This window comes from Pseudophryne corroboree, chromosome 2, assembly GCF_028390025.1.
Source record: "Pseudophryne corroboree isolate aPseCor3 chromosome 2, aPseCor3.hap2, whole genome shotgun sequence".
Taxonomy (NCBI): domain Eukaryota; kingdom Metazoa; phylum Chordata; class Amphibia; order Anura; family Myobatrachidae; genus Pseudophryne; species Pseudophryne corroboree.
This window is the reverse complement of record NC_086445.1, coordinates 932807687-932834755: the sequence shown is the minus strand read 5'-3', so window position 1 is coordinate 932834755 and position 27069 is coordinate 932807687. Positions and strand designations below refer to the sequence as shown.

The 27069-nt window shown below is 48.5% G+C and overlaps 1 protein-coding gene across 8 annotated transcripts in view; it reads left to right on the top strand.

Annotated features, from left to right (window-relative positions):
- Positions 1-27069, top strand: part of TBC1D23 (TBC1 domain family member 23) — a 365222-nt gene that overhangs the window by 136432 nt on the left and 201721 nt on the right. For all 8 annotated transcript variants that reach the window (XM_063956244.1, XM_063956246.1, XM_063956245.1 and 5 more), the window contains exon 2: positions 25402-25513. In XM_063956244.1, coding sequence (XP_063812314.1) covers positions 25402-25513 — 112 coding nt within the window. The remainder of the gene's footprint in view (positions 1-25401; positions 25514-27069) is intronic.

Here is a 27069-nt window from a genome sequence, read left to right as displayed (position 1 = left end):
GTCGGCACCTGACTGGTTGGATATGTGGAATGTTTTAAATGCGAATGTGAATTTATTGCACAAAAGGTTGGACAAAGCTGAGTCCAGGGAATGTACAGGGAGTTTAGCCCTGCCTTTCACTATGTCGCAGGGACCTTCTGGGTCTCAAAAGCGCCCACTATCCCAAGTAGTAGACACTGATACGACACGGATTCTGACTGCAGTGTCGACTACGATGATGCAAAGTTGCAGCCAAAATTGGCTAAAAGTATTCATTATATGATTATTGCAATAAAAGGTGTTGCATATCACGGATGAACACTCTGTCCCTGACACGAGGGTGCGCATGTGTAAGGAAAAGAAACCTGAGGTAACCTTTCCCCCATCTCATGAGCTGAACGAATTATTTGAAAAGGCTTGGGAATCTCCAGACAAAAAAACTGCAGATTCCCAAAAGGATTCTTATGGCGTATCCTTTCCCGACTAAGGACAGGATACGGTGGGAATCCTCCCCGAGGGTGGACAAAGCGTTGACACGCTTATCCAAAAAGGTAGCGCTGCCATCTCAAGATACGACAATCCTCAAGGATCCTGCTGATCGCAGGCAGGAGACTATCTTGAAGTCTATTTACACACATACTGGTACCTTACTCAGACCTGCGATATCGTCGGCTTGGGTTTGTAGCGCTGTAGCAGCGTGGACAGATACCTTATCTGCTGATATAGATACGCTGGATAAGGAAACCATTTTATTGACCCTGGGTCATATTGAAGATGCTGTCCTATATATGAGAGATGCTCAGAGAGACGTTGGCCTACTGGGTTCCAGAGCCAACGCTATGGCGATTTCGGCTAGACGAGCCCTATGGACCCGACTTTGGACGGGTGATGCCAACTCGAAGAGGCATACGGAGGTTTTACCTTACAAGGGTGAGGAATTGTTTGGGGAAGGTCTCACGGACCTAGTTTCCACAGCTACGGCAGGTAAATCAACTTTTTTGCCTTATGTTTCCTCACAGCCTAAGAAAACGCCACATTATCAGATGCAGTCCTTGCGGTCGTATAAACCCAAGAGAGTGCGGGGATCTTCCTTTCTTTCCAGAGGTAAGGGCAAAGGAAAAAAGCTGCCAACCACAGCTAGTTCCCAGGAGCAGAAGTCCTCCCCGGCCTCTACAAAATCCACTGCATGACACTGGGGCTCTGCTGAGGGAGTCCGCCCCAGTGGGGGCACGTCTTCGACTTTTCAGCCACGTCTGGGTTCACTCACAGGTGGATCCCTGGGCAATAGAAATTGTTTCCCAGGGTTACAAGCTGGAATTCGAAGAGGTGCCTCCTCGCCGGTTTTTCAAATCGGCCCTACCGGCTTCTCTCCTAGAGAGGGAGATGGTTTTAAATGTAATTCAAAAATTGTGTCTTCAACAAGTGGTGGTCAAAGTCCCTCTGCTGCAGCAGGGGATGGGGTATTACTCAACCCTATTTGTAGTCCCGAAACCGGACGGTTTGGTCAGGCCCATTTTGAATTTAAAATCCTTAAACCTATACTTAAAAAGGTTCAAGTTCAAGATGGAGTCGCTCAGAGCGGTCATCGCCAGCCTGGAAGGGGGGGGGGGATTATATGGTGTCCCTGGACATAAAGGATGCATACCTTCATGTCCCCAAATATCCGCCTCATCAGGCGTTCCTGAGGTTTGCTGTACAGGATTGTCATTACCAATTTCAGACGTTGCCGTTTAGGCTTTCCACGGCCCCGAGGATCTTCACCAAGGTAATGGCGGAAATGATGGTGCTCCTGTGCAAGCAGGGTGTCACAATTATCCCGTACTTGGACGATCTCCTAATAAAAGCGAGATCGAGAGAACAGTTGCTGAACAGCGTATCACTCTCCCTGAGGGTGTTGCAACAGCATGGCTGCATTCTCAATATCCCGAAGTCACAGTTGGTTCCAACGACTCGTTTGCCTTTCTTAGTCATGATTCTAGATACAGACCAGAAAAGGGTTTATCTTCCGATGGAAAAGGCCCAAGAACTCATGAATTTGGTCAGGGACCTATTGAAGCCAAAAAGGGTGTCTGTGCATCACTGCACTCGAGTTCTGGGAAAGATGGTGGCGTCTTACGAGGCCATTCCATTCGGCAGGTTCCATGCAAGAACTTTTCAATGGGACCTTCTGGACAAGTGGTCCGGGTCACATCTACAGATTCATCAGTTGATCACCCTGTCCTCCAGGGCCAGGGTATCTCTCCTGTGGTGGCTGCAGAGTGCTCACCTTCTGGAGGGTCGCAGGTTCGGCATTCAGGACTGGGTTCTGGTAACCACGGACGCGAGCCTCCGAGGTTGGGGAGCAGTCACACAGGGAAGAAACTTCCAAGGTCAGACAACATCACCGCAGTGGCGCATGTAAACCGCCAAGGCAGAACAAAGAGCAGAGTGGCAATAGCAGAAACCACCAGGATTCTTCGCTGGGCGGATAATCATGTAAGCGCTCTGACAGCAGTCTTCATTCCGGGAGTGGACAACTGGGAAGCAGACTTCCTCAGCAGACACGATCTACATCCAGGAGAGTGGGGACTTCATCAGGAAGTCTTTGCAGAGATTGCAAGTCAGTGGGGACTGCCTCAGATGGACATGATGGTGTCACGCCTCAACAAGAAACTACCGAAGTATTGCACCAGGTCAAGGGACCCTCAGGCAGTGGCGGTGGACGCCCTGGTGACACCATGGGTGTTTCAGTCGGTCTATGTGTTCCCTCCTCTTACGCTCATCTCAAAGATATTGAGAATCATAAGACGAAGAGGAGTACAGACAATTCTCATTGTTCCAGATTGGCCGCGAAGGGCCTGGTATCCGGATCTGCAGGAAATGCTCACAGAAGATCCGTGGTCTCTTCCTCTCAGAGAGGACCTGTTACAACAGGGGCCCTGTCTGTTCCAAGACTTATCGCGGCTGCGTTTGACGGCATGGCGGTTGAACGCCGGATCCTAGCTGAAAAGGGCATTCCGGATGAGGTCATTCCTACTCTGATAAAGGCTAGGAAGGACGTGACAGCAAAACATTATCACCGTATATGGCGGAAGTATGTATCTTGGTGTGAGTGCAGGAATGCTCCTCCGGACGAATTCCATCTGGGCCGTTTCCTTCACTTCCTACAGACTGGCGTGAATTTGGGCCTAAAATTAGGCTCCATTAAGGTTCAGATTTCGGCCCTATCCATTTTCTTTCAGAAGGAATTGGCTTCTCTCCCAGAAGTCCAGACTTTTGTGAAGGGAGTGCTGCATATCCAGCCTCCTTTTGTACCTCCAGTGGCGACTTGGGACCTTAACGTGGTGTTGCGGTTCCTCAAGTCTCACTAGTTTGAACCACTTAAAACGGTGGAATTTAAAATATCTCACTTGGAAAGTGGTCATGTTGTTGGCCTTAGCATCGGCAAGGCGAGTGTCGGAGTTGGCGGCTTTATCTCACAAAAGCCCCTATCTGATTTTCCATGTGGATAGAGCGGAATTGCGGACTCGTCCTCAATTTTTGCCCAAGGTGGTTTCTTCTTTTCATATGAACCAACCTATTGTGGTACCTGTGGCTACTCGGGACTGGGAGGATTCAGAGTCCCTTGATGTGGTCAGGGCATTGAAAATTTATGTGGCCAGAACGGCTCGGGTTAGGAAAACAGAGGCACTGTTTGTCTTGTATGCAGCCGACAAGGTTGGCGCTCCTGCTTCGAAGCAGACTATTGCTCTCTGGATTTGTAACACGATTCAGCAGGCTCATTCTACGGCTGGCTTGCCGTTACCAAATTCTTTAAAGGCCCATTCCACTAGGAAGGTGGGCTCTTCTTGGGCGGCTGCCCGAGGTGTCTCGGCATTACAGCTGTGCCGAGCTGCTTCTTGGTCGGGTTCAAACACCTTTGCGAAGTTCTACAAGTTTGATACCCTGGCTGATGAGGACCTCATGTTTGCTCAATCGATGCTGCAGAGTCATCCGCACTCTCCCGCCCGTTTTTGAGCTTTGGTATAATCCCCATGGTCCTTACGGAGTCCCCAGCATCCTCTAGGACGTAAGAGAAAATAAGATTTTAAACCTTCCGGTAAATCTTTTTCTCCTAGTCCGTAGAGGATGCTGGGCACCCGTCCCAGTGCGGACTACATCTGCAAGACTTGTATATAGTTTTTGCTTCCTTAAGGGTTATGTTACAGTTTTGATTAGTCTCGGGCTGATGCTGTTTTGTTTCATACTGTTAACTGGTTCGTATATTCCAGGTTATACGGTGTGGATGGTGTGGGCTGGTATGAATCTTGCCCTTAGATTAACAAAAATCCTTTCCTCGTACTGTTCGTCTCCTCTGGGCACAGTTTCTCTAACTGAGGTCTGGAGGAGGGGCATAGAGGGAGGAGCCAGTGCACACCCATATCTAAAGTTCTTTTTAGTGCCTATGTCTCCTGCGGAGCCAGTCTATTCCCCATGGTCCTTACGGAGTCCCCAGCATCCTCTACGGACTAGGAGAAAAAGATTTACCGGTAGGTTTAAAATCTTATTTTTTATCTGTCAATCTTCTCTTAAATCATTTGCTCAGCATCTACTGTACTTTTTTTCTTTTCATTGTCTGTGCTGCATGTTTTATTTATGTACATGGCAACATGATAGCAAGTTGTTACTATTGGTATATATGCAGTTTTTCACCATAAAAAGATGATTACTGAGCTATAAGCAGAAAGGGAGAACTTCTTTTGTAAAAGAGCAATATATTTAGTTTTTCTGCAGCAGGGTACATTGGTTTCCACAGGGAAACATCAGCGGTGTAAAGCGGGATCTGGATCCAGAGGCACCATCAGGCAAAGCTTTGACTGTCCCAGGATGCATTGGGGCCTCTATAGCCCCGCCTCCACATATTGAGAGCTCCGTTTCGAGTGGTGCCTGCAGGTAGCAGGTCACCTAACAGGCGGTCTGCACTGGGTTGTTCTGAAAAAGCTAAGAAGACTTCAAGGGCAGCAGCACTGTTATATCAGGGTAACATTCAGTGCTTCGTCTCCGTCACCTCCCAAGCGGTGTTGCGTACCCCTGCGGCTCAGTTCCCGGGTACTTGCGGCGTAGATGCTCCGGCTTAAGCACACGGTCGCAGACGCTCTTCTGGTTCGCGTGGCTGCTATGGGGAGGAAGTAAATGGCTCCCCCAGGTGGGACCCGCAACTAAATTGCCTTCCTGATCGCAGTCTAGGGAGACGGACTGAGATGCTGGCGTGGACACTGTCACCGAGCAGGGAGCCCACTATATCCGGCAGGGCATAGGAGTACAGGTCGGATGTACGAATGCCCCTATTGATAAGGCTCCCTAGCACCGGCGGTGAGGTCAAGCATAGGAGAGACGGCGCTTGACCTGTAGCCCCTCCCCCGGCCCAGGGCGCCATCTCCTCACAAATTTCCCGCCCTGGAGCTGCCTCGCACTCTCCCTCAATTCTGAACAGAGACGCTGGGTGCCATCTTCTGATCATAGCTGTTGCTGGTCTCTGGGATTGCAGGGCAAGGCCTCCCCTGTAAAGCCACCTGTCCACAGCGCTGAGACTTTACAGACCATTGAGTATTCTACATGTCTTATTACAGACAGCGTTAGTTAAGAAAGTGTACCTATTACAGAATATATTGTACGAGTATTCTGATATATTCCTCCGGTCTAGGACCGCACTGTGATATATTTCTCTAGCATCCATATGGGATATTGGGGACAGAATTAGTACGATGGGGTATAAACGGGTCCAAAGGAGCCAGTGCACTTTAAATTTCTTCAGCTGGGTGTGCTGGCTCCTCACCTATATGCCCCCTCCCACAGGCAGTTTAGAAAAAAGTTCCCTCAGGAGAGGATGCACATCTCTGAGCTCCAGAGTTTTTCTTCAATTTCTTTTAAACTTTTGCTTGTTTCGGTATGCTGTTTGGGCAACAGCATACCTGCGCCGTGGGAGTTAGGGTGGGGAAGACGGTCACCGGCCTCATGAGGTGCAGAGCCGCTTCTCCGCTGCAGGACCACTGTCCTGAGGGGCTGTTTGTTCAGCGGGGCATGGCGCCTTAGCTGTCGCAGACGCAGCTTGCCGCACACCCCTTACAGAGCCTGAAGGTGATCGTCGTGGTCCCGGTTCATTGTGCGGCAGACGCGTGGGTGAGGCGTACAGGTCCCTCCTGAGGGGGAGCCGTGGGGCCCATGCGTGATCCCGGCGGGAGGTGTGTTGTACCAAGCATTTATGTGAGGCTACACAGCCTGTGGAGACATAGCTAGTATAAAAATCTTATCAGTAGCTTCGGCGCCATAGCGGTGGGGCGGAGCTACATCAGAGCACGCTCAGCGGCATTTTGGCGCCTTCCTCTGCCTAAGCAGCCTCACACAGCTCCTCAAAACGGTCACAGGAACACTGGTAGCTGGTGTAGAGGGGAAGAGTCGCTATTAGTGTAGTTTACATTCCTGGGGAATTATCTGTACTGCAGTATCACTGTTTTATAGTACTACAAAAACGCTGACAGTCTCACTGGGGCTGTACAGCGTTGGATGTGCTGGTGTCCTCTCTTCTGTGTCTCCTCTCACATTCAATAGGGCAGGCTTGTTTTATATTCAGTCTGTGTTGTATGTGTATTGTTTCTGTATTTCATTATGGTGAAACAGAAGTCATGCAATGTATGTGATGCCAGATTCTCCCCTAGTTCATCAGGCTCCAGTTCATCAGGCTCCAGTTCATGTGAGCAGTGTATCAGTCATCACAAAATGCCGATAACCTGGAGAGTCCAGAGCCTTCCTGGCAGGGGGCTACAAAAACTATGATGTTGGATATGTCATCTCAGCTCACTGCCGATGCCAATAAAACACAAGAACTGCAACAAGCAGTGGCTAGCCTAACTGCCAAGGCTGTTGCTTCCCATCCCCCCGCTGTCTACTACGGGTGCACAAAAAAAGTGCTTTACCTGCAATCCTATCGGATTCTGATGATGTACAGGTGGATAGGGATGATGAGGACCCCATTAGTGGGTATTCCACCCCTACACAGGGTATAGAACCCCTCATATTGGCTATACGGGATGTGTTAAAGCTCTCCCTGGAGGACGCTACTAATTAGCAGTTGTTTCTCTAACGTCCTAAGTGGATGCTGGGGACTCCGTAAGGACCATGGGGATTAGCGGCTCCGCAGGAGACTGGGCACAACTATAAAGAAAGCTTTTAGACTACTGGTGTGCACTGGCTCCTCCCACTAAGACCCTCCTCCAGACTTCAGTTAGATTCTTGTGCCCGGCTGAGCTGGATGCACACTAGGGGCTCTCCTGAGCACCTAGAAAGAAAGTATATTTAGGTTTTTTATTTTACAGTGAGATCTGCTGGCAACAGACTCACTGCAGCGAGGGACTAAGGGGAGAAGAAGCGAACCTACCTAACAGGTGGTAGTTTGGGCTTCTTAGGCTACTGGACACCATTAGCTCCAGAGGGATCGACCGCAGGACCCGACCTTGGTGTTCGTTCCCGGAGCCGCGCCGCCGTCCCCCTTACAGAGCCAGAAGCAACGAAGGTCCGGAAAATCGGCGGCAGAAGACTTCGTTCTTCACCAAGGTAGCGCACAGCACTGCAGCTGTGCGCCATTGCTCCTCATGTACACCTCACACTCCGGTCACTGATGGGTGCAGGGCGCTGGGGGGGGGGCGCCCTGAGGGCAATATGACACCTTGGCTGGCAAATATACATCATATCTAGTCCTAGAGGCTATATAGATGTAAAATTAACCCTGCCAGTATTCCAGAAAAAGCGGGAGGGGCTTCTCCCTCAGCACACTGGCGCCATTTTTCCCTCACAGTTCCGCTGGAAGGAAGCTCCCTGGCTCTCCCCTGCAGTCTGAACACTACAGAAGGGTAAAAAAGAGAGGGGGGGGGGTCACTAAATTTAGGCGCAGTGTGTATATATATATATATATATATATATATATATATATATATATATATATATAATAAATATATATATATATATATATATATATATATATATATATATATATATATAAAAAAAAGCAGCTATAAGGGAAAACACTCATTGATAGTGGGATCCCAGTGTTATATAGCGCTCTGGTGTGTGCTGGCATACTCTCTCTCTGTCTCCCCAAAGGGCTTTGTGGGGTCCTGTCCTCAGTCAGAGCATTCCCTGTGTTTTTGCGGTGTGTCGGTACGGCTGTGTCGACATGTTTGATGAGGAGGCTTATGTGGAGGCGGAGCAGATGCCTGTAAATGTGATGTCACCCCCTGCAGGGTCGACACCTGAGTGGATGGTGCTGTGGAAGGAATTACGTGATAGTGTCGACTCTTTACATAAAAGGTTTGACGACATACCAAATGTGGGACAGCCGGGTTCTCAGCCTGTGCCTGCCCAGGCGTCTCAAAAGCCATCAGGGGCTCTAAAACGCCCGCTACCTCAGATGGCTGACACAGATGTCGACACGGATACTGACTCCAGTGTCGACGACGATGAGACTAATGTAACTTCCAGTAGGGCCACACGTTACATGATTGAGGCAATGAAAAATGTGTTGCACATTTCTGATGTTACCGCCGGTACCACAAAAAAGGGTATAATGTTTGGAGAGAAAAAACTACCAGTAGCTTTTCCTCCCTCTGAAGAGTTAAATGAAGTGTGTGAAGAAGCGTGGGCTTCCCCTGATAAAAAGCTGGTAATTTCTAAGAGGTTACTAATGGCGTACCCTTTCCCGCCAGAGGATAGGTCACGCTGGGAAACATCCCCTAGGGTGGATAAAGCGCTCACACGCTTGTCAAAGAAGGTGGCACTACCGTCTCCGGATACGGCCGCCCTGAAGGAATCTGCTGATAGAAAGCAGGAGGCTATCCTGAAATCTATATATACACACACAGGTGTTATACTGAGACCGGCTATAGCTTCAGCCTGGATGTGCAGTGCTGCTGCTGCGTGGTCAGATTCCCTGTCAGAAAATATAGATACCCTAGACAGGGACACTATATTGCTAAACGTAGAGCATATAAAAGACGCACTTTTATACATGAGGGATGCACAGAGGGATATTTGCCGGCTGGCATCCAAAATTAGTGCAATGTCCATTTCTGCCAGGAGAGGGTTATGGACTCGGCAGTGGACAGGAGATGCAGATTCCAAACGACACATGGAAGTTCTGCCTTATAAAGGTGAGGAATTGTTCGGGGATGGTCTCTCGGACCTCGTTTCCACAGCAACAGCTGGGAAGTCTACATTTTTACCCCATGTTCCCTCACAACCAAAGAAAGCACCGTATTATCAGGTACAGTCCTTTCGGCCCAATAAGGGCAAGCGGGTTAAAGGCGCGTCCTTTCTGCCCAGAGGCAGAGGTAGGGGAAAGAAGCTGCAGCATACAGCCAGTTCCCAGGAGCAAAAGTCCTCCCCCGCTTCCTCTAAGTCCACAGCATGACGCTGGGGCTTCACAGGCGGAGCCAGGTACGGTGGGGGCCCGTCTCAAAAACGTCAGCAATCAGTGGGCTCGCTCACGGGTGGATCCCTGGATCCTTCAAGTAGTATCTCAGGGGTACAAGCTGGAATTCGAGACGTCTCCCCCCCGCCGTTTCCTCAAATCTGCCTGTATTCACAACAAGTGATAGTAAAGGTGCCCCTACTTCAACAAGGAAGGGGTTACTATTCCACAATGTTTGTGGTACCGAAACCGGACGGTTCGGTGAGACCCATTTTAAATTTGAAATCCTTGAACACATATATAAAAAAATTCAAGTTCAAGATGGAATCGCTCAGGGCGGTTATTGCAAGCCTGGACGAGGGGGATTACATGGTATCACTGGACATCAAGGATGCTTACCTACATGTCCCCATTTACCATCCTCACCAGGAGTACCTCAGATTTGTGGTACAAGATTGTCATTACCAATTCCAGACGTTGCCGTTCGGTCTATCCACGGCTCCGAGGGTCTTTACCAAGGTAATGGCCGAAATGATGATACTCCTTCGAAAGAAGGGAGTTTTAATTATCCCGTACTTGGACGATCTCCTGATAAAGGCGAGGTCCAGAGAGCAGTTGTTGGTAGGAGTAGCACTATCTCGGGAAGTGCTACAACAGCACGGCTGGATTCTAAACATTGCAAAGTCATAGCTGGTCCCTACGACACGCCTGCTGTTCCTAGGGATGGTTCTGGACACAGAACAGAGAAAAGTGTTTCTCCCGGAGGAGAAGGCCAAGGAGCTGTCATCTCTAGTCAGAGGCCTCCTAAAACCAAAACAGGTGTCGGTGCATCACTGCACGCGGATCCTGGGAAAAATGGTAGCTTCCTACGAAGCAATTCCATTCGGCAGATTTCATGCAAGAACCTTTCAGTGGGACCTGTTGGACAAGTGGTCCGGATCGCATCTTCAGGTGCATCGTCTGATAACCCTGTCTCCGAGGACACGGATGTCTCTGCTGTGGTGGCTGCAGAGTGCTCATCTTCAAGAGGGCCGCAGATTCGGCATACAGGTCTGGGTCCTGGTGACCACGGATGCCAGCCTTCGAGGCTGGGGAGCAGTCACACAGGGAAGAAACTTCCAAGGACTATGGTCAAGTCAGGAGACTTCCCTGCACATAAATATTCTGGAACTGAGGGCCATTTACAATGCCCTAAGTCAGGCAAAACCCCTGCTTCAAAACCAGCCGGTACTAATCCAGTCAGACAACATCACGGCGGTCGCCCATGTTAATCGACAGGGCGGCACGAGAAGCAGGACGGCGATGGCAGAAGCCACAAGGATTCTCCGATGGGCGGAAAATCACGTGTTAGCACTGTCAGCAGTGTTCATTCCGGGAGTGGACAACTGGGAAGCAGACTTCCTCAGCAGGCACGACCTCCACCCGGGAGAGTGGGGACTTCATCCAGAAGTCTTTCAAATGATTGTAAACCGGTGGGAAAAGCCACAGGTGGACATGATGGCGTCCCGCCTAAACAAAAAGCTAGAAAAATATTGCGCCAGGTCGAGAGACCCGCAGGCGATAGCTGTGGACGCTCTGGTAACACCGTGGGTGTACCGATCGGTTTATGTGTTCCCTCCTCTTCCTCTCATACCAAAGGTACTGAGGATAATAAGGAGAAGAGGAGTAAGAACTATACTCATTGTTCCGGATTGGCCAAGAAGAGCGTGGTACCCGGAACTTCAAGAAATGATGTCAGAGGACCCATGGCCTCTACCGCTCAGACAAGACCTGCTGCAGCAGGGGCCCTGTCTGTTCCAAGACTTACAGCGGCTGCGTTTGACGTCATGGCGGTTGAACACCGGATCCTGAAGGAAAAGGGCATTCCGGAGGAAGTCATTCCTACGCTGATTAAAGCTAGGAAAAAAGTAACCGCAAACCATTATCACCGCATATGGCGAAAATAAGTTGCGTGGTGTGAGGCCAGGAAGGCCCCAAAGGAAGAATTTCAGCTGGGCCGTTTCCTGCACTTCCTACAGTCAGGGGTGACTATGGGCCTTAAATTGGGTTCCATTAAGGTCCAGATTTCGGCTCTATCGATTTTCTTCCAGAGAGAACTGGCTTCACTACCTGAAGTTCAGACTTTTGTTAAGGGAGTGCTGCATATTCAGCCCCCTTTTGTGCCTCCAGTGGCACCTTGGGATCTCAACGTGGTGTTGGATTTCCTAAAGTCACATTGGTTTGAGCCACTGAAAACCGTGGATTTGAAATATCTCACGTGGAAAGTGGTCATGTTGTTGGCCTTGGCTTCGGCCAGGCGTGTATCAGAATTGGCGGCTTTGTCATGTAAAAGCCCTTATCTGATTTTCCATACGGATAGGGCAGAATTGAGGACTCGTCCCCAGTTTCTCCCCAAAGTGGTATCAGCTTTTCATCTGAACCAACCTATCGTGGTGCCTGCGGCTACAAATGACTTGGATCGCTTCCAAGTTGTTGGATGTAGTCAGGGCCCTAAAAATCTATGTTTCCAGGACAGCTGGAGTCAGAAAGACTGACTCGCTCTTTATCCTGTATGCGCCCAACAAGTTGGGTGCACCTGCTTCAAAGCAGACTATTGCTCGCTGGATCTGTAGTACGATTCAGCTTGCACATTCTGTGGCTGGACTGCCGCATCCTAAATCAGTAAAAGCCACGAGGAAGGTGGGCTCTTCTTGGGCGGCTGCCCGAGGGGTCTCAGCTCTTCAACTTTGCCGAGCAGCTACTTGGTCGGGGTCAAACACGTTTGCTAAATTCTACAAGTTTGACACCCTGGCTGAGGAGGACCTTGAGTTTGCTCATTCGGTGCTGCAGAGTCATCCGCACTCTCTCGCCCGTTTGGGAGCTTTGGTATAATCCCCATGGTCCTTACGGAGTCCCCAGCATCCACTTAGGACGTTAAAGAAAATAAGAATTTACTCACCGGTAATTCTATTTCTCATAGTCCGTAGTGGATGCTGGGCGCCCATCCCAAGTGCGGATTGTCTGCAATACTTGTATATAGTTATTGCTTAACTAAAGGGTTATTGTTGAGCCATCTGTTGAGAGGCTCAGTTGTTATCATGCTGTTAACTGGGTATTGTATCACGAGTTATACGGTGTGATTGGTGTGGCTGGTATGAGTCTTACCCGGGATTCAAAATCCTTCCTTATTGTGTCAGCTCTTCCGGGCACAGTATCCTAACTGAAGTCTGGAGGAGGGTCTTAGTGGGAGGAGCCAGTGCACACCAGTAGTCTAAAAGCTTTCTTTATAGTTGTGCCCAGTCTCCTGCGGAGCCGCTAATCCCCATGGTTCTTACGGAGTCCCCAGCATCCACTACGGACTATGAGAAATAGAATTACCGGTGAGTAAATTCTTATTTTTTCCTCACACAAGACAAACTGACAGTCACTTTTCTTGAGTCTAAAGAATTGGATGATTTATTTAAATTTAGCCTGGAAAAATCCAGATAAAAAAATATCAGGTATCCAAACTGTTTTTAAATACCTTCCCATTTGCCCCTGTAGGCAGGAAATTCTGGGAAGACTATTCTACAAGTCGAATTCCACAACTTGTCTAATAAAAACTGCTGGGACTGAATAGGTCGAATCACTATTCGACCTTAGAAAGTATTTTCGGCCTATACTCAACCTCAAATCACTGAACAAGTTTGTGAGGGTAGCCAAGTTTTGTATGGAAATGTTGCGCTCAATCGTGCTGGCTATGAATCCTGGAGATTACATGGTATCTCTGGATATACAGGATGCTTATCTGCATATTCCTATTGCCATATCGCATCAGCAGTTCCTGCCATTTGCTATTGGTGACAGTCACTACCAATTCCAGGCTCTGCCATTTGGACTGACCACGACTCCTCGGATCTTCACCAAGGTTATGGCCATGATGACGGCGCACCTCCGTCGCCAGCGAGTCAGAATCCTGCCGTACTTGGACGACCTGCTGATTCTGGCGAGTTCCCACAAAGTCCTCCTCAGTCATCTACAATTGACGATGAGTTGCTTACAAATCCACAGATGGCTGATCAGTTGGAAGAAGTCCTCACTGGTCCCAGCTCAGAGCATGGTGCACCTAGGGGTGCTTCTAGACACACACACAGTCAGAGACTGTGTGTTTCTCCAGACAAGGTCCTGAAAATCCAGGACAGGATAATACACTTCATCTGTCACCCCAGAGTGTCTATACACTCGGCGATGCAAGTACTTGGCCTTACGGTGTCGGCGCTCGACATGGTGGAGTACGCTCAATTTAATTCCCGCCCTCTGCAACGATTAATTTTTGGCAAGTGGGACGGCCTGCCTCATCGGATCAGATCCCAAATGATCTCGTTGACTCCGGAGTTTAATTTGTTGCTGATCTGGTGGCTCAAGGACCAGCAATTAAGCAGGGGTCGTCACTTCTGGATCCCCGACTGGGTCCCTCCTGGCGACGGACTCCAGTCCGAGGGGATGGGGATCGGTGTTGCAGCAACACTCTTTTCAGGGTCGGTGGACCAAGGAAGAATCACTCCTCCCAATAAACATCCTAGAGCTGAGGGCAGTGTTCAATGCATTATCACTTGCCCTGCCTCTGGTACGGAACAGACAACGCCACGACAGTGGCATACATAGACTATCAAGGCAGCACTCGAAGCCGCATGGCTATGAAGGAAGTGTCAAAAATCCTTTGCTGGGCAGAACGCCATCTGCCAAGTATATCGGCAGTGTTCATTCAGGGTGTCCTGAACTGTGAAGCGGACTACCTCAGTCGCCAGGACATACATGCCAGAGAGTAGAGTCTTCATACAGAAGTCTTCCAACTCCTAGTGGACAGGTGGGGTCTACCGAACATAGACCTCATGGCATCTCGACGCAATCACAAGGTTCCGGTCATCGGATCAATGACCAGGGATCCTCAAGCAGAGTTCGTGGACACACTAGCAATTCCATGGAATTTTCGGCTGCCTTACGTGTTCCCTCCAGTGTCACTCCTGCCCAGGGTTCTACAGAAGTTCAAACAGAGAGGAGGAATGCTACTTCTAGTCGCTCCAGCGTGGCCCATAAAGCATTGGTTCTCAGACCTGCAGGGTCTATCGACGGGGCATCCCCTTCTACCTAACGACAAGACCTCCTCATACAGGGCCCTTGTCTTTACCCAGACTTGGCCAGATCGGCTTTGACGGCGTGGCTATTGAAGCATCACTCTTGAGAGCCAAAGGATTTTCAGAGGTGGTTATTCAAACTATGTTGAAAGCCAGCAAACCGGCCTCTGCCCAGATTTATTACAGGGTTTGGAATTCTTACTTCACCTGGTGAAGAATTACGATGTCCATAGATTCAGAACCTCCAGAATATTGGCTTTTCTGCAAGAGGACTGGACTTAGGTCTTCGTCTGGCTTCCCTCAAGGTTCATATATCTGCCTTGTCAGTTTGGTTTCAGAGAAAAATTGCCTCTATACCTGATGTTCATACATTCATTCAGGACGTTATTCGGATTCAGCCTTCCTATGTCCCTCCTGTGGCTCCATGGGATTTGTCTGTTGTGCCGAATTCCCTGCAAGAGTCTCCATTGAACCTCTTGAATTGGTGGACCTTAAATGGCTCACAGCCAAGGTCCTGTTCTTGCTGGCTATTGCCTCTGCAAGACGGGTGTCTGACTTGGGGCGGACGACAAGACAAAGCACCTTTCTCATATTCCACCAGGACCGGGCAGTTCTACGAACTCGTCCAGGTTATTGTCTCTCTGTATCTATGTGGAGAGTACTGCCTCTATCAGGAGGTCAGATGCCCTTTTTATACTGTGTGATTTTCACAAACGTGGCTGGCCTATGAGTAAGCAAACCTTGGTAAGATGGATTAGAATGGTGATTGCACAAGCCTATGCGCAGGCTGGGCTCCCAGCTCCTGCTGCAGTTAAATCCCATTCTGCTCGGTCTGTTGGACCTTCTTGGGCGGTCCGCTGTCCCCAGAACAAATGTGCAGGTGGCTACGTGGTCCTCAGTGAACACATTCATTAGGCTTTATGTCTTTGATACTTCCGCCTCCCAGGATGCTTCCTTTGGACGCCGGGTTCTCTTACCTAAATACATAATTTATTTTACCAAGTTTGGAAACATCGTGATTGTTTCAAGGATAAAGGAACTGTTTATAGTTTTAACACGTTAATCATCAGACTGAAGATTATTCATGAGAAAGGACAATTGCACGTTAATCATAACACTGTGGTTAAAACGTTATTACACTTTCTCTAACGTCCTAGTGGATGCTGGGGACTCCGTCAGGACCATGGGGAATAGCGGCTCCGCAGGAGACAGGGCACAAAAGCAAGCTTTTAGGATCACATGGTGTGTACTGGCTCCTCCCCCCATGACCCTCCTCCAAGCCTCAGTTAGGTTTTTGTGCCCGGCCGAGAAGGGTGCAATCTAGGTGGCTCTCTTAAAGAGTTGCTTAGAAAAAGTTTTTAGGTTCTTTATTTTCAGTGAGTCCTGCTGGCAACAGGCTCACTGCATCGAGGGACTTAGGGGAGAGATTTTCAACTCACCTGCGTGCAGGATGGATTGGATTCTTAGGCTACTGGACATAGCTCCAGAGGGAGTCGGAACACAGGGCTCGCCCTGGGGTTCGTCCCGGAGCCGCGCCGCCGACCCCCCTTGCAGATGCTGAAGATGAAGAGGTCCGGAACCAGGCGGCAGAAGACTCTCAGTCTTCATCAGGTAGCGCACAGCACTGCAGCTGTGCGCCATTGTTGTCAGCACACTTCACACAGCGGTCACGGAGGGTGCAGGGCGCTGGGGGGGGGCGCCCTGGGCAGCAATGTATAATACCTGTATGGCGAAAAATACATCACATATAGCCCTTGAGGCTATATGGATGTATTTAACCCCTGCCAGATATCTAAAACTCCGGAGAAGAAGCCCGCCGAAAAGGGGGCGGGGCCTATTCTCCTCAGCACACGGCGCCATTTTCCCTCACAGAAAGGCTGGTGGGAAGGCTCCCATGATCTCCCCTGCACTGCACTACAGAAACAGGGTTAAAACAGAGAGGGGGGGCACTGATTTGGCGATATGTATATATATTAAAATGCTATAAAAGGAACACTTATATAAAGGTTGTCCCTGGATAATTATAGCGTTTTGGTGTGTGCTGGCAAACTCTCCCTCTGTCTCCCCAAAGGGCTAGTGGGTCCTGTCCTCTATCAGAGCATTCCCTATGTGTGTGCTGTATGTCGGTACGTGTGTGTCGACATGTATGAGGAAAATATTGGTGAGGAGGCGGAGCAAATTGCCTGTAATGGTGATGTCACTCTCTAGGGAGTCGACACCGGAATGGATGGCTTATTTATGGAAATTACGTGACAATGTCAACACGCTGCAAGCCGGTTGACGACATGAGAGGGCCGGCGAACAAATTAGTATCTGTCCAGGCGTCTCAAACACCGTCAGGGGCTGTAAAATGCCCATTTACCTCAGTCGGTCGACACAGACCCAGACACGGACACTGATTTCAGTGTCGACGGTGAAGAAACAAACTTATTTTCTTTTAGGGCCACACGTTAAGGGCAATGAAGGAGGTGTTACATATTTCTGATACTCCAAGTACCACAAAAAAGGGTATTATGTGTGAGGTGAAAAAAACTACCTGTAGTTTTTCCTGAATCAGATAAATTAAATGAAGTGTGTGATGATGCGTGGGTTTCCCCCGATAGAAAATTATTGGCGGTATACCCTTTCCCGCCAGAAGATAAGGCGCGGTGGGAAACACCCCTCAGGGTGGATAAGGCGCTCACACGCTTATCAGAACAAGTGGCGGTACCATCTACGGATAGGGCCGTACTTAAGGAGCCAGCTGATAGGAGGCTGAAAAATATCCTAAAAAGTATACACACACATGTTGGTGTTATACTGCGACCAGCGATCGCCTCAGCCTGGATGTGCAGAGCTGAGGTGGCTTGGTCGGATTCCCTGACTAAAAATATTGATACCTTTGACAGGGACAGTATTTTATTGACTATAGAGCATTTAAAGGATGCTTTTCTATATATGCGAGATGCGCAGAGGGATATTTGCACTCTGGCATCAAGAGTAAATGCGATGTCCATATCTGCAAGAAGATGTTTATGGACACGACAGTGGTCAGGTGATGCAGATTCCAAACGGCACAAAGATGTATTGCCGTATAAAGGGGAGGAGTTATTTGGGGTCGGTCCATGGGACCTGGTGGCCAGGGCAACTGCTGGAAAATCCACCGTTTTTTACCCTAAGTCACATCTCTGCAGAAAAAGACACCGTCTTTTCAGCCTCAGTCCTTTCGTCCCTATAAGAGTCATATCTGCCCAGGGATAGAGGAAAGGGAAGAAGACTGCAGCAGGCAGCCCATTCCCAGGAACAGAAGCCCTCCACCGCTTCTACCAAGTTCTCAGCATGACGCTGGGACCGTACAGGACCCCTGGATCCTACAAGTAGTATCCAAGGGGTACAGATTGGAATGTCGAGAGGTTTCCCCCCTCGCAGGTTCCTGTAGTCTGCTGTACCAATGTCTCCCTCCGACAGGGAGGCAGTATTGAAAACAATTCACAAGCTGTATTCCCAGCAGGTGATAATAAAATTACCCCTCCGACAACAAGGAAAGGGGTATTACTCCACACTATATGGTGGTACTGAAGGCTAGGTGAGACCTATTCTAAATCTGAAAAATTTGAACACTTGCAAGGGTTCAAATCCAGATGGAGTCACTCAGAGCAGTGATAGCAAAGAACAAGGGGACTATATGGTGTCCCGGGACATCAGGGATGCTTACCTCCATGTCCCAAAATTTGCCTTTTCTCACCAAGGGTACCTCAGGTTCGTGGTACAGAACTGTCACTATCAGTTTCAAGACGATGCCGTTGGATTGTCCAAGGCACCCCGGGTCCTTACCAAGGTAATGACCGAAAGGAGGATTCGTCTTCAAAGAAAATGGACGACCTCCTGATAAGAACAAGGTCCAGAGAACAGTTGGAGGTCGGAGTAGCACTATCTCAAGTAGTTCTACGACAGCACGGGTGGATTCTAAATATTCCAAAACCGCAGTTGTTCCGACGACACGTCTGCTGGTCCTAGGGATGATTCTGGACACAGTCCAGGAAAAGGTGTTTCTCCCAGAGGAGAAAGCCAGGGAGTTATCCGAGCTAATCGGGATCCTCCTAAAACCAGGAAAAGTGTCAGTGCATCATTGCACAAGAGTCCTGGTAAAAATGGTGGCTTATTACGAAGCGCTTCCATTCGGCAGATTTCACGCAAGAACTCTTCAGTGGGATCTGCTGGACAAATGGTCCGGATCGCATCTTCAGATGCATCAGCGGATAACCCTATATCCAAGGACAAGGGTGTCTCTCCTGTGGTGATTACAGAGTGCTCATCTTCTAGAGGGCCGCAGATTCGGCATTCAGGATTGGATGCTGGTGACCACGGAGGCCAGCCTGAGAGGCTGGGGAGCAGTCACACAAGGAGTGTGATCAAGTCTGGAGAATTCTCTCCACATAAATATACTGGTGCTAAGAGCAAATTTATAATGCTCTAAGCTTAGCAAGACCTCTGCTTCAAGGTCAGCCGGTATTGATCCAGTGGGATAACATCACGGCAGTCGCCCACGTAAACAGACAGGGCGGCACAAGAAGCAGGAGGGCAGTGGCAAAACTGCAAGGATTTTTCGCTAGGCGGAAAATCATGTGATAGCACTGTCAGCAGTGTTCATTCCGGGAGTGGACGACTGGGAAGCAGACTTCCTCAGCAGGCACGACCTCCACCCGGGAGAGTGGGAACTTCATCGGGAAGTTTTCCGCATGATTGTGAACCGTTGGGAAAGACCAAAGGTGGACATGATGGCGTCCCGCCCGAACAAAAAATGGGACAGGTATTGCGTCAGGTCACGAGACCTTCAGGCGATAGCTGTGGACGTCCTGGTAACACCGTGGGTGTAACAGTCGGTGTATGTGTTCCCTCCTCTGCTTCTCATAACCAAGGTATTGAGAATTATAAGACCTAGAGGAGTAAGAACTATACTCGTGGCTCCGGATTGGCCAAGAGGGACTTGGTAACCGGAACTTCAAGAGATGCTCACAGAGGACTAATGGCCTCGGGAGCTAAGAAAGGATTTGCTTTCAGCAAGTACCATGTCTGTTCCAAGAGGAACCGTGACATCGGCCTTTAAGAAAGGACCTGCTCCAGCAGGGACCTTGTCTGTTCCAAGACTTACCGCGACTGCGTTTGACGGCATGGCGGTTTGAACGCCGGATCCTAAGGGAAAAGGCATTCCGGAAGAGGTCATACCTACCCTGGTCAAAGCCAGGAAGGAGGTGACCGCACAACGTTATCACCACATGTGGTAAAAATATGTTGCGTGGGTGAGGCCAGGAAGGCCCCACGAAAAAATTTCAACTAGGTCGATTTCTGCACTTCCTGCAAACAGGAGTGTCTATGAGCCTCAAATTGGGGTCCATTAAGGTTCAAGTTTCGGCCCTATAGATTTTCTTCCAGAAAGAATTGGCTTCAGTTCCTGAAGTCCAGACGTTTGTCAAGGGAGTATTGCATATACAGCCCTTGTGTGCCTCCAGTGGCACCGTGGGATCTCAACGTAGTGTTGGGATTCCTCAAATCATATTGGTTTGAACCACTCAAATCTGTGGATTTGAAATATCTCACATGGAAAGTGACCATGCTGTTGGCCCTGGCCTCGGCCAGGCGATTGTCAAAATTGGCGGCTTTGTCTTACAAAAGCCCATATTTGATTTTCCATTCGGACAGGGCAGAACTGCGGACTCGTCCCCAGTTTCTTCCTAAGGTGGTGTCAGCGTTTCACCTGAAACAACCTATTGTGGTGCCTGCGGCTACTAGGGACTTGGAGGACTCCAAGTTGCTAGACGTTGTCAGGGCCCTGAAAATATATATATATATATAATTCCAGGACGGCTGGAGTCAGAAAGTCTGACTTGCTGTTTATATTGTAGGCACCCAAAAAGCTGGGTGCTCCTGCTTCTAAGCAGACTATTGCTCGTTGGATTTGTAGTACAATTCAGCTTGCACATTCTGTGGCAGGCCTGCCACAGCCAAAATCTGTAAATGCCCATTCCACAAGGAAGGTGGGCTCATCTTGGGCGGCTGCCCGAGGGGTCTCGGCTTTACAACTTTGCCGAGCAGCTACTTGGTCAGGGGCAAACACGTTTGCAAAATTCTACAAATTTGATACCCTGGCTGAGGGGGACCTAGAGTTCTCTCATTCGGTGCTGCAGAGTCATCCGCACTCTCCCGCCCGTTTGGGAGCTTTGGTATAATCCCCATGGTCCTGACGGAGTCCCCAGCATCCACTAGGACGTTAGAGAAAATAAGATTTTACTTACCGATAAATCTATTTCTCATAGTCCGTAGTGGATGCTGGGCGCCCATCCCAAGTGCGGATTGTCTGCATTACTTGTACATAGTTATTGTTACAAAAAATCGGGTTATTATTGTTGTGAGCCATCTTTTTTAGAGGCTACTTCATTGTTATCATACTGTTAACTGGGTTCAAATCACAAGTTGTACGGTGTGATTGGTGTGGCTGGTATGAGTCTTACCCGGGATTCAAGATCCTTCCTTATTGTGTACGCTCGTCCGGGCACAGTACCTAACTGAGGCTTGGAGGAGGGTCATGGGGGGAGGAGCCAGTACACACCATGTGATCCTAAAAGCTTGCTTTTGTGCCCTGTCTCCTGCGGAGCCGCTATTCCCCATGGTCCTGACGGAGTCCCCAGCATCCACTACGGACTATGAGAAATAGATTTATCGGTAAGTAAAATCTTATTATTTGTATTTATGTTTTCTTTTTCATACATATCACGTCATCCCTGATGAGAATCAAGCACTGGATGGTTGTGGAGATACACTGGAAAAACGTCCTAAAAAAAAAAAAAAAAGTATGGTTTGCCACAAGTTTTTTCTTTTACACTGTACCACATTTATTTTTGTTTATTATAACATATGCGCCTAGGGCTGTGTATCTTCCATGTTGTTTTTTTCTCTGCATATTTTGTGATGTATGGTGACATCTTAGGAAGATAAACAATCTAGGGCAGCTTCATTAAGCGCCAGTGTAGCAGAAATTCTACAATCCCTTTTGTAGTTCTTACCTGCTGTGGCGTGTGTCCCCTTCCTTGGGGAACTGCTTTGGGACATCCCCGATATTTCCCTTTGGAAACCAATGTACCCTGCTGCAGAAAAGGAGAGTTATGGTTGACTTACCATTGTTAACTCTTTCTGTGAAGTAAATTGGGTTCCACAAGGTGCCCACCCTGACACACCTGGCTTCTTTGGGTTTGTATGATATTCGCCCCTGGTACCCACTACTGTCGTGAGATTGTGGTTCTATGTGACTAACATCTGCCTTCTTTTTTACCTGCTCCTGTGTTGGACTGGTTAACGAAAACTGAGCTCTCAGTGCCTGTAGGCAGGGTTATAGAGGTGGCCACAATGCATCCTGGGACAGTCAAAGCTTTGCCTGATGGTGCCTCTGGATCAAGATCCCGCTCTGCAACCCCAATGTTTCCCTGTGGAACCCAATGTACTTCGCAGAAAGAGTTAACAATGATAAGTCTACCATAACTCTCCTTATATCACAGCGTAATAGTAGAATGATGGTGTGTTCTGAATGTCTAGGACTCTAGGTTGTATTTCTCTAGTTTGGTGTACAGCGATTATGGCAAACAATCCTTTCCTTTCTCACTTCCTATGAGCTGCAAACAATTATTTGGCGCTGTCTCTCTCTAACATTCTGCTGGCAGTGAACCGTCACTTCCATTTAGATGACATCCCATAAATCCAGTCCTAGTGGTGTTCCACATAAAGCTTTTAGCACTTTAAGCTACACATCTTGATTCTAGACAAACTGTGTTGATGCAAGGAATGCAAATGCAAATTATATAGTCTGTTTTTATAGGGTGTGGTATGCAAGGTGACAGTAACTAGGTCGACAGTGTGTCTAGTTCAACATAGTGTAGATCGACAGGTCAAAAGGTCGACATGAGTTTTTTGTGTTTTTTTTGGTGGTGTTTTCTCCGTACAGTGACTGGGAACCCCAATTAGTGCACCGTGTCCCCTCGCATGGCTCGCTTCACGTGCGATGCTTTGGCCAAGGTGCTTTGCTGCACTTGGCACAGGTTACTATTCCCAATCGTAGTCCGCGTGGATTAAGTATGAAAAAGGTCAAAAAAAGAAAAATTGTGAAAAACTCATGTCTGCTTTTTGACTTGTCGACCTAGATACTGTCGACCTAGAGACCGGATCCTATTTTTATATGTGGCACTGAAATTCTGAGCAACTGTATTGATTGGAACGTTGTGCTGATAGGTTCCCCACTCTTAATACTAAATATGTCTGCACATTTTAAATTGGCTGCCTGCAGCGCAGCAAGACTCTCCCAGTGTCCAAAATTGCACATTATTCTTGGACATATAAATCAGTGAAATGTTGGTTTCTGTACATTGGGCCTAATACAGATGTGGTTGGAGTTCCTTGGAAGCCGCAGGGATAGTGCTATATGGTAATGCAGCAGACTACTCCTGCTGCAGTATTGATCTGACCTGCATCCTAAAACAGCAACTGATCACCAGACTCGCCATTGGGCAGCTGCACCCATGTTCTGCACAAGCTGCCCGTCGCAGAACCCATGAAATCTCTGTGCAGCCACGGTGATCCCAGGCCTATTCCCTCCCCCATGCACAGCGGCAGCACACGTCCATTTTCCCAAACGGCGCCTTTTCCCTCCCCTGTTGCAAAATGACATTACTGTCAATCACTGACAGTCTGATGCCGGAGTGCATGCTACGTCGCAGAAGCCTTTCGTGTGTGTACAATAACCTGTACTTAATCGGCTTGCACAATAATCAATACTTTGCGCATCCTGTAGCACTTGCTACGGGATCTGAGTCGTCTCCCCCCCCCCCACTGTGTTACCGTGAACAGGGCTGCGTGTAATCAAGGCATTGTTATGGTGGTTGTTTGAGTAGAAGTGACATGTCCGCTCCTCCAATTGTTTTAATGAGGAAGAAAAATGCAGATGCACACACATTAGCACTAAGAACACTGAGAGTAAAAAAAAAAATGGATGAACCCCCACACTTAACATGGAGTTATGCTGACCATAATATCCCTTTAAACTGGGACATTAATGAATTACACAGGTTCTGTGGCTGGCTGACTTCAAGTCTGTGTTTCATCCGGTTTTATTCAGCCCAGAGAACCTGTGTAATTTATGAGTGTCCCAGTTTAAAGGGATAATATGGTCAGCCTAATGGAGTATACTGTAAGTGAAGTTCTTAGTAGACATTTGTGGAAATTGTGATTTTTCAAAATTATGGGTGTTCTTAGTGCTAGTGGTGTGCATCAGCATTTCTCTTCCTCCAGCATAGTATTAGAAGCCTTAGCATGGTAGCACCTCTTAATATCTTTAGTACTAGAGTGTGCAGTCCAGTCCCCCCCCACTTTTTCCTTTAGATTTTTGTATATATTGTATACTTGAAGGTGAGGCTCCTCGTCGCAGTACATAGGCCCACATATTAGTGCAAATGTGTGCCAGGTACTTCACTTATACTCCATGTTACTTGTGAGGATTTTTCAAAAATAATTTTTACTATCAGGGTTCTTATTGCTTATGAGTGTGCATCTGCATTTTTCTTCCTCCAGCATAGTATTAGAAGGCTTAGCATGGTAGCACCTCTTAAGATCTTTAGTAATAGGGTATGCAGTACAGTCTCCCCCCTTTCCATTGATTCTAATGAGGATAGGTCTGTGTGTGACAGGGGCAGTGTCCTGATGTGAGAAGGGGAATGGTGGGCAGCTGGAAACCACAGACTGAGTGTTATTTATTTGAAGAGACAGGGTCCCCCAACAACATTATTGAATGTGTTCAAACTGTATTTAAATGCTGAACTGACTACTAAATTCATAAAAGCTCACATCTGTTTAGTTGATACGGGTTACAGCATATTTATACCCATTGCGCTATGATATTATGCAAGTCCCTGTGTTTGGTAGAAGACTGGCAGTTTGACAATGCATGAGTCTTACGGAATTGTGTATATATCTTAAGACCCGTATTTACGGGCAGATGTGGCCAGAGATGTGTGATGAGCGAACCACTCTGCACACATCTCTCCCGCCGTTTATCAGCACAGCGAGATGTGTGCTGAGCATGGGGGGGAGGGGGGGGCTGCTCATTTCACAGAGCGGGTGAAATGAGCGACCTGCTAGATTGAGCCTGCATGTGGGGCCGCGCATCACTATCGCTGTGGGGGGGGGGGGGGGGGGGTACACATGGATAGATCATGCTTAAAATCTTAAGCAATCTAGTCAGATTAGATTATCGCTCCGTGAGTAACCCCCTTTATACTTTAAGTAGATGACTTATTCTTTAGTACACAAAGACAGGTAGGTGACTGAGTAAGTAAGTGGCCAGCATTTGGCAATCTAGTGTTCACTCTAGGCTGTTTTAGCAGGGCGCCGCGCCCTGCCTGTTTTTTAACAGGCAAAACCCGCCCTGCCCCTTTTGCGGCGCCCTGCTAGAACAGCCGCCCGCTCCCTGCCCTCCCGGCGTGTATAGATGCCGTGCGCATGCGCGCGGCATCCATTCACGCATTGGGAGAGGGCTGGGGGAAGCCCAGCACCGACGGAGGTGCTGGGCACGCCCCCAACAGTGACGTCGCCGGCCACAGACGCTCTCTATAGTAGCGTCTGTGGGCCGCACCGCCCCCTAAAATGACGGAGGCGTGGCCACGCCCCCTAATTTGCGTGGCCGCGCCCCCATTTCGAGCGCCCTGCCCCATTTCACTCCTAGAGTGAACACTACAATCTGTAATTAAAAATGGACTTGCTTGTTTAATTTTTACATTTTAATGCTACCTGATATTTTTGTAATACTCTCAGAAATTAATTTAAATTACCTGAACTAATTATTGCTTTATTTGTATGAATCCTGGCCACTAACTCTGAATTTGTTATTAGGGAGACAGATCTCGCGGAGGCTCTGGAAGCAGGAGGCTGTGACCTGGAGACTGTAAGAAATATTATTCAAGGGCGGCCTGTCCCCTCCGGTCTCAGGGCAAAAGTATGGAAGGTAAGGGTTCTATTCTTCAATAGCAACCATATTAAATGAAACCAACCAAGAAACATGCTCTTGCATACAAATACATCTAGTACGTATTCATTGTTTCTCTAACGTCCTAAGTGGATGCTGGGGACTCCGTAAGGACCATGGGGAATAGCGGCTCCGCAGGAGACTGGGCACAAAAGTAAAGCTTTAGAACTACCTGGTGTGCACTGGCTCCTCCCCCTATGACCCTCCTCCAAGCCTCAGTTAGATTTTTGTGCCCGAACGAGAAGGGTGCACACTAGGTGGCTCTCCTGAGCTGCTTAGTGAAAAGTTTAGTTTTAGGTTTTTTATTTTCAGTGAGACCTGCTGGCAACAGGCTCACTGCATCGAGGGACTAAGGGGAGAAGAAGCGAACTCACCTGCGTGCAGAGTGGATTGGGCTTCTTAGGCTACTGGACATTAGCTCCAGAGGGACGATCACAGGCCCAGCCATTGATGGGTCCCAGAGCCGCGCCGCTGGCCCCCTTACAGAGCCAGAAGACAGAAGAGGTCCGGAAAATCGGCGGCAGAAGACGTCCTGTCTTCAACAAGGTAGCGCACAGCACTGCAGCTGTGCGCCATTGCTCTCAGCACACTTCACACTCCGGTCACTGAGGGTGCAGGGCGCTGGGGGGGGGGCGCCCTGAGACGCAATAAAAACACCTTGGATGGCAAAAAATGCATCACATATAGCTCCTGGGCTATATGGATGCATTTAACCCCTGCCAGAATACATAGAAAAACGGGAGATAGGCTCCGCCCCCTTCTCGGCGGCCTTATCTCCTCAGCACACTGGCGCCATTTTCCCTCACAGCTCCGTTGGAGGGAAGCTCCCTGGCTCTCCCCTGCAGTCACTACACTACAGAAAGGGTTAAAAAAGAGAGGGGGGGCACTAATTACGCGCAGTATTAAAAATACAGCAGCTATAAGGGGAAAAACACTTATATAAGGTTATCCCTGTATATATATATATATATATATATATACATATACATATATATATATATATATATATATATATATGTAATAGTGATGTCACCCCCTAGGGGGTCGACACCTGAGTGGATGAACTGTTGGAAGGAATTACGTGACCGTGTCAGCTCTGTATAAAAGACAGTGGTTGACATGAGACAGCCGGCTACTCAGCTTGTGCCTGTCCAGACGGCCTGTCAGGGGCTCTAAAGCGCCCGTTACCTCAGATGGCAGATATAGACGCCGACACGGATACTGACTCCAGTGTCGATGGTGAAGAGACAAATGTGACTTCCAGTAGGGCCACACGTTACATGATGGAGGCAATGAAAAATGTTTTACACATTTCTGATAATACGAGTACCACCAAAAAGGGGTATTATGTTCGGTGAGGAAAAACTACCTGTAGTTTTCCTGAATCTGAGAAATTAAATGAGGTGTGTGATGATGCGTGGGTTTCCCCTGATAACAACTGATAATTTCTAAAATGTTATTGGCATTATATCCTTTCCCGCCAGAGGTTAGGGTGCGTTGGGAAACACCCCCTAGGGTGGATAAAGCGCTCACAC